The sequence below is a fragment of the Gavialis gangeticus genome, unplaced genomic scaffold (assembly GCF_001723915.1).
Source record: "Gavialis gangeticus isolate Ggan-Ray unplaced genomic scaffold, GavGan_comp1, whole genome shotgun sequence".
Lineage (NCBI taxonomy): Eukaryota > Metazoa > Chordata > Crocodylia > Gavialidae > Gavialis > Gavialis gangeticus.
In genome coordinates this window covers 43,630,862-43,638,713 of record NW_017729031.1, presented here as the reverse complement: position 1 = coordinate 43,638,713, position 7,852 = coordinate 43,630,862, and the positions used below count along the sequence as shown (strand labels likewise).

At 42.4% G+C, this 7,852-nt stretch overlaps 1 protein-coding gene across 1 annotated transcript in view; it reads left to right on the top strand.

Moving 5' to 3' along the window:
- Positions 1-7,852, top strand: part of LY75 (lymphocyte antigen 75) — a 118,980-nt gene that overhangs the window by 56,197 nt on the left and 54,931 nt on the right. The window contains exons 19-21 of the mRNA XM_019522837.1: positions 3,367-3,425; positions 4,217-4,293; positions 6,823-6,959. Coding sequence (XP_019378382.1) covers positions 3,367-3,425; positions 4,217-4,293; positions 6,823-6,959 — 273 coding nt within the window. The remainder of the gene's footprint in view (positions 1-3,366; positions 3,426-4,216; positions 4,294-6,822; positions 6,960-7,852) is intronic.

The following is a 7,852-nucleotide window of genomic DNA, read 5'->3' as shown; positions in this document are numbered from 1 at the left end:
ATGAAAGACTGATGCAAAGTACCTATTTAATAGGTTGGCTTTTTCCTGGGCGTCAGTTGTCCCATCTGGTTCAGCAGGGGTCCAATGTTGCCCTTGCTTTTCCTCCGGCTCCCCACATATCTAAAAAAGGACTTTTTATTGTCCTTGATGCTCGAAGCTAGTTGGAGTTCAGTTGCAGCCTTGGCTTTCCTGGTTTGCTCCCTGCAGGACCGGACCAGTGCAGAATATTGTTCCTTGGAGGTGAATCCCATCCTTTGTAGGCCTTTCTTTTTAGCCTCAGGAGGTCTGCTAGATCCCTGGAGAGCCAGGGGGGCTGCTGTGCCCTCCTGCTGCCTTTCCTCCGAGATGGGATCGAATTAGCGTGTGCATTATGAAAATGTTTTCATTGCAATGTTTAGATCATGAAGTTACTTTTTCTCTTCATTTGTCATGCTACCACATAACCCTTTTATATTTTTTAAATTTCCTGAAAAGGGGAGAGATCACTCAAATGCTGTGTGTCTTTTTTATTAATCTATTGTAATAGATCATTTGAATAATTAAATTTAAAATCTCTTTGCTAACGGACTACAAGGCCCATACAGGACGTTGATGTTTCAGCAAGAATACCATAAGCCCCCCATAGTTCCTGCAGAGCCTGTGCACTGTAACAGTGTATAGAAACTCTATGCATGAATTTCAGCACTGGCACAACACATCACTTTACCAGAATGAGAGGAGTATATGAGAAATCAGTGGCAGGTTTCTGTGATTTAATCATGGGAGGGCAATGTGAGTAGTATACATAAACAAAATGATCTGCTCTTCTGTGAGAATCTTTGTTTAAAAAAACAAACAGATAAGATTACAGCATTTCTGTTATAGTAGGGGTAGACAAAATAGAGCCCATGGGCTGCATCCAGCTCACCAAGGGATTCTATCCAGTCTGCAATGAATCTGTGGCCCCACCTGGCCCAGGCATGGGAAACAGCCTGGGCCATGGCACGTGCAGCCAGTCCCACCACCCCCAAGGCATGTAGTGGGATGGGGGCAGCGCAGTGACCAGACTTGGCTCCCTGCATGTTCCTGCCCACAATCCCAGTCCTGACCTCACCCACCCATCCCACACCTGGCCACCACTCACCACCTGCGCATAGCACCATCCCACCTGGCCATGCATGCCCTGCCCACGGGGGTCTAGGGCTGGTCTCCTTGGAGACCCTGCCTGCCCACCCACTCCATCTGTTGCCTCTGGTAATGGGTGCAGGATGGACAGCCCTGGGGATGGATAGGATTAATTGCACCCTCCCCACCATGCTGAGCCAAGTCAGCACGCTGCCCCCTTGCTTCCTGGCCTGCAACAGCACACCAAAACTCCTTAAATAGTTGACCCCAAGGAAGGAAAACCTAATGGCCTGACCTACCAGTTCTTCATAATCCATGTGAGTTTGGAGGATTTCTTGGAGAAAGTCATCCACAAAAAGACTATGACTTGATCAGCTTTGGGCACCTTGTGGCTCTGTCCTGCGTCCCTAGCAGTTTTACTGCATTAGAGTTGTTAGAGCCAACACTTCTAGCTCTTATCCCTAAAACCCCTGTTTAAAGTGTTTCTCGTGGCCTATAGGGCACTAAGATAGCATGTTTTGCTAGGTACAAGGGTAGCAGATGCTTATCAATTCTACCCTATGTCCTCCCTAGCTATTGATCCTGTGACTCACAGAGAACCCTCCTTGGGGTCGGAAGAAAGGGGTACAGTGCCACAGGGATGATGATCCTTGTCCTCTTCCTCTTCCTTACCTTATGTTCATGTAAAAGCTATGGGTATGATTGACCCCTAAGTAAAAGAAATATTGTCATGATAGTAATTTGTTTTGCAGTTAAAACAATTTTAATCTTTACTTTAAAATTTCCCCCATGTTCCTGTAATATAAACATTACATCAGTGTACCAACTGAGGTTCCCATTTCCTGGGAGTTCTGGTGGTTTAAAGGGTCATATTCTTGGAATCACTCCACTCCAGTACACTATTCTCTCCTGGCTTGAGAATTAATGTCCCTTTTAACCCCTTCAGCCTTGCAGTTTCTATAGTTGCCACCAGATATATTATGTATCATAGTACTTAGGGTCAAAAGGGACCTAAACAGATCATCAAGTCTGACCCCCTGCCTTGGGCAGAAACAGGTGCCGGGGTCATATCACCCCAGCCAAATATCTGTCCAGCCTCCTCTTGAAGACCCCCAAAGTAGGAGAGAGTACCACCTCACTTGGGAGCCCATTCCAGAGCCTGGCAGCCCTAACTGTAAAGTAATGTCTCCTGATGTCCAGCCTGAACCTTCTGTAGCCAGTATTCCTAGTAACCCCAGGTGGTGCCTGGGGGAACAGAGCCTCCCCCAATTCTCGCTGGTGATCTTGAATAGAAGATCCAGTGATATGTGCTTTCATGAATGGTAGGGGAGGTGTGCAGAAGATGTGAAGATGACAGTAAGATCACTATTAAGATGTTATCTACACCATGAAAAATATGAAAATCCCTGTTGGCACATGAGAACTCAAACTTGAAACTGACAGGACTGATCTTGTTATCAAAAATGAGTAAACGTAAAAAGTATAGTAAGTAGCAGAAAATATTTTTCAAGTTCTTTTCATTTAGTAATAAGAGTATAACAGAAACTACTCAGTATTTTTTTTAAGTATCTTGTACCAGGGCTGTCCAGCTTCTAAGCAGCTGGGAGCATCATACTACAAGGTCCTCACCCCATGGGCCTGCTGTGGCTGCAACTGTGTGGGTGGCCTCTCTTGCCCCCTTCTCCCCCCCCCTCCCTCCACCATGTGCATGAGCAGGTCCCTCCTTTCACCCTGCCTGCTACATGGCAGCATAGCCAGCATTTGACCTACAGCTCACTAGTTGTGGGCTTCCCCACTGCACAATGCTCTGGGTTTCCCCAGCACTGTGTGCTGTACCACATTACATTACACCACCCTCTGGGGCAAGCACAGGAATTGGAAGCCAGAGGAAGAAAGGTGAAACCCAGAGACACCAAGTGCAGCAGCAGCAGCCAGGGGAATGGCAACTTGTTGGGAGCTGAAGGGCTGCATGCAGCTCCCAGGCTTCCAATTGGATGGCCCTGTCTTGCACAGCAATGTCCCTTACAAACAGGAAATTGTGACTTGCCAGTGTATAGTCTATGTCTAATATCAAGAAGTCATTTAAATTATAAGAGTACTGATTCTTACAATTTAAGTTCCAGTCTTGTTTCTTTTAAACCATTTAAGCCATGGGAAGTCTTACTGTATAAGAGGGGAGAGGTAAAAGCCAGTGATCCATCATGATATATTACAGACTATGTGATGCTAAAATCTCATGCTTATTTTTTTTTCTATTTGCAGTTGGCAGGTGAAGAACAGAAATGGTGGTTGAAATTCATAGATTATGGATATCATTCACAGTAAGTAAAGTGATTCCAAGCAACATTATTAGAAGCTTTTGTTGACATTAATTTTGAGAATAAATTTTTAATTTTAATTAAGGTATTACTAAAATTACTATTACATGATTCCAAATGAATAACAGAGCTCACTTCTGACATATCTACAATATAAGCTATGAATTATCAACACTAACCCCCTAAATCTGTAATAGTAACACTAACTTGGAGCTTTTTCTTCAAAGTATTTTAAAATATTGACCCAGCCCTGCAAATATGGCCAGGGTTTTAATATCTTAAAAGTATTAATGGATTATTAGAACCCCTGAATGATTGAACTCTCATCCTAACAAGCAAAGCTCAAACCACATTAAAATAATTGAGAACAGAAAATGTAGGCTCTTATATGTTTCACTGGTCATGATAATAAATGAACAGCTGCTGAGGAGTCAGACTACATACTACTCTCTTAAGTAGAGATTACACTCTTATCCTATCCTGAGCAAGGGCAGAGCTCCTGTAGCACATTCCTCTGCCAGATTGTTTTGGGCAGTAGATCTAGGACTATTTCTACAGGTCCCTTGATCTTACCACCCACTTTCCCATATGCTGGTCCTCTCTCCAGACTTCTTGCCTATCAATGCATGGACAGCTCCCTGGAGTACAGTTGCATGTGGAAGCTCCTGGCACTATCTGTCTCCCAAGCAGCAGAGCTGCAGTGGTTCTCCTGCCATCAGAATCCTTCATGCCCAGGATTTTCACCTCAAAGAGCACATTTTGTCAGAGGTTGACTTTGAAATGTTTGTGTCTAGTTTACAGTTGCGCCCACGTTTCTATGATCGATTCTGGAGGGATTGTTTGTATGTTTCTAAAAGGAGCTGGTATAGAGGTAAGCTTGTTACTTCATTATATATATTAAAAAATACTAGCTGTCTAGAAATTTTATATTGAATGTAGGAAGTATGATCTGGTTTGGTTTCTGGCAGCCCATTTCTCCATATAAGGAACCTTGGTTTTAATTAATGAAATAAAGTAGATGGAGGAGTAGAGAATTTTGTGCAAGGTTATTAGCCTGTTTAAGATGAACTAAAATAAAATAAACTAACAAATAAAAATCTACTTGTGCTGGTCAAATGTTTGTATGCAACTCAAACTCTACATTCTGGTACTGTAATACCTCAGTATCTGCTACTGAGGTATTACAGTAACTTGCAAATGCAGATGTGAATCTGGTTTAACTGAGGGCTTGTACAGGAACAAGTGCATCAAGCAACTAAAAAGCTCATAAAGGAATTTCACATTTCCTTTAGTCAGCTTTACTGTATACTTGGAAAAGCTAACCCATTGTTCACCAATAATGTCCCTTCTCTATATTCACCTACCCCCTAAACCCAATTCCTCTGCAGATTTGTATGCTGGTCACCTTGCCTCTTTTGGTCTCTGTTAGTGGGCAGCCTCTCCTCAAAACTTATTCTTCAAGTTCTGTGAAATATAATGGGCCTGATTAAATGCCTGTTTAAATCACTGAGATGGAAATTGTTTATTCATTAGGCACCGGGTCATGCTCGGTGGGCCTGGTTGCAAAGCTTCTACTGTTCTTAATAAAATTGTATTCAACATCTTGTCCATTAAGGACAATGAGACCATTTGGAGAGAGGTGCTGATGGACGTGAACAAGGATTTCAAAATCTGGCTGTCTTGTTTTGTGGATATCTTACGCAATGTACTTTCTTAGGCCATGTACAAAATACTCTGTATTTCTGTTGTATTTTGTAGTTGCATTAGACTGGAAAAGGACTGTTTCCTATCATAAATATAAATAGTGTATGAAAACGCAAGTGCCGATAAAATGTATAATTTATTTATTATTGCCACTATTGTAATATAAATAATCATGCTAATAATTCTGTGTACTGTATTAACTTGAATATAAGATGACCCTGATTGTATGACCCCCAATAATTGGATTCTGTATCTAGAAAATTTTATAAATTGGTTATAACTTTCCAAGGATAGAATGTGATTATTGAAGGTTTGCCTTGAATTTGTCCCTCTCTTACTTCTACAGCAGAGAAAATAAATCCGAGGGGAGTCATTGGCCTCTTTGCCCTCTGCCTCACCCCCAGCTTTTTCTCCCTACAGCCCTCCTCCCCTTCCTTTCTCTCAGACCCTGTTCTCCCTGCGGACATGGAAGTGAGGAGCAAATTTTTAAAAAATTAATCTTGAAATAAACATGGCTGTTGTAATTTGCATATAGTACCCATAGACTTAATTCATCCAGAATTGACACACATTACCTTTTTTGAAACTGCTGCAAATTTTAGCAGAGGTACTCCTTAAACATGTTTTTAAATAGCACTTTGGCTGCTGCTTTTTAATACAAACTATAAATTATATTAGTCTAAAGCCAAAAGGCTCGTGATTTACCATATATAGGGTTTGAGTCCTAGTAGAATTAACAGCATTTCAAGCCATGGTGACCCCACAGCTCAGCACTGCTCAGTATATATGTGTACTACAGATACTCTTCTCCCCCATCCACCCCCCCACAAAGATCTATGTGCCAATTAGCTCCCACTCATGACTGGAACCTGGTGTTCTTCTCATGAGTCCTGGGATCCTCCAAAAACATATATGCAGGTGAGGCATAGGGCAACCTGGTCCAACTTCACTTCGTGGACAACTGGTCATATATGCCAGGCTGAGAGAGGGGACAAGAAAGGGATTCTGGGTGAACTGTTTGGTGCCTGTTTCATGATGCTTGCCAGACATTTAAGGCTGGTAAAGAAACAGGATTCATTAGAAATGGGAAATTAAAAGGCAGCTAAGTTGTGGGAGTGAAGGGGAAGTAAAAATGTATTTGGTGTAGTGGCTCACCATGACGTGGGAAACAGTCTGTACTCAGGAGGATGGTACTCAGTGGGCACTATTATAGCATGTTTGCCCAATATAGGCCATAACAGTCAGACTCCACAGTCAAGGACTGTATTAAAATGGGACTAAGTGAAATATAGTGGTGCTACAGGAAGACAAAAGAGGACAACGGGAAAGAAATGACAAACCTTATCTGGTGGAGAGGGGTCTGGCATAGACTTTTTAGGGGCAAGCCCTCTGCGGGGGGCAGTGGGTGGGGTACAGGTATGGGTGTGCGGGCATGCGGACACATGGTGTAAACTGTGTAGCAGGTTTTTAGTGTGGCCGCTTGGCAGGGTGTTGGAAGTAAAGATTGATTGACTTATTTATATTTTTTGGGGTGGGGGTTGCAAAAAATATAGATAGTCATGCTCAGTGTAACAGTTTAACAATAACTACATTTAAAAAAATCGTCTTCCTTGTATGTGAATGCAAGATGAGGCTTTTTTTCCCCATGCTGACTGTGGGGAAATAATAAGTAAATATGGTATTTGTATTTCTACAGACTACCCAACAGACTGTAATTTGAAACTGCCCTTCATTTGTGAAAAATATAATGCATCCTTACTGGAGAAACATGATCCACAATATCGCCCAACAAAGGGAGGCTGTCCTAAAGACTGGATTCAGTTTCAGAACAAGGTAAGGGGAAAATAAAAGGCAAACATTTATTACTGGTAGCCAGGTTGTAACCATATTGGTTTAGATGAAAAAGCAATCAGGGTGCTTTGACAGAGGTGATGTCTTTAATTAAATCAACAAGATTTTTGCAAAAAAAAAAATTTTAATTTCAAGCTTTTGAGCACAAACACCTTTCATCAGACATTGGAGAAAAGATTGTAAAAGTTCTCCTAGGTAGAAACTAAAGTTCATATTTCATAGGATTTCACAAAAGAGTCACTAGATGGAAAAAAAATACCTTAACGTTTATGATTTGCATTTCAGAGTACTGCTTTTTAAGAATAAAGGTTAAAATCAGTTTGGTTATAGTTTGGCCGAAGAAGTATCAGTGTGTCTTAATCTTAGAAAATCAGAAGTGATCATGATGTTTACTTGTGAAATCAAAGCCTCTGAAACATGAAGTACACTTTTTCAAGTTTTAGCTGTTACTTTGTAACTCTCCAAAGCAAAGAAACTTCTTTTTCCGTGTAGCTAAAACTGGTGTGTAGTAGGGCTGTGCGAAGTTTCGGGTGCTGATTCAATTTGGAGAAGATTCAGCCCAACTCGGTGGCTGAATCTCTGAGTCCGAATTGAATCAGGGGACCAATAAAAAGGTCCGAATCGATTCGAAGCTCTTTGAATTGATTCGGAGAACTTCAATGATTTGGGCAGACCCCACCTGCTACGGCAGGGAGCTGGAGCTGGACTTGGAGCTTGGAAGTAGGGGGTGGGGGAGGTGACCGTGGAGGGACCCCTGCCAGGCCCTGTCCCCTGCCTACTCCCCCCGACCCCCACCTGCCCCAGTTCCTGGTGCTTTAATAAAAAGCCCCTACTCAGTGGGTGCTGCCGGGCAGGGGGGGGGCAATCCCTGCTGC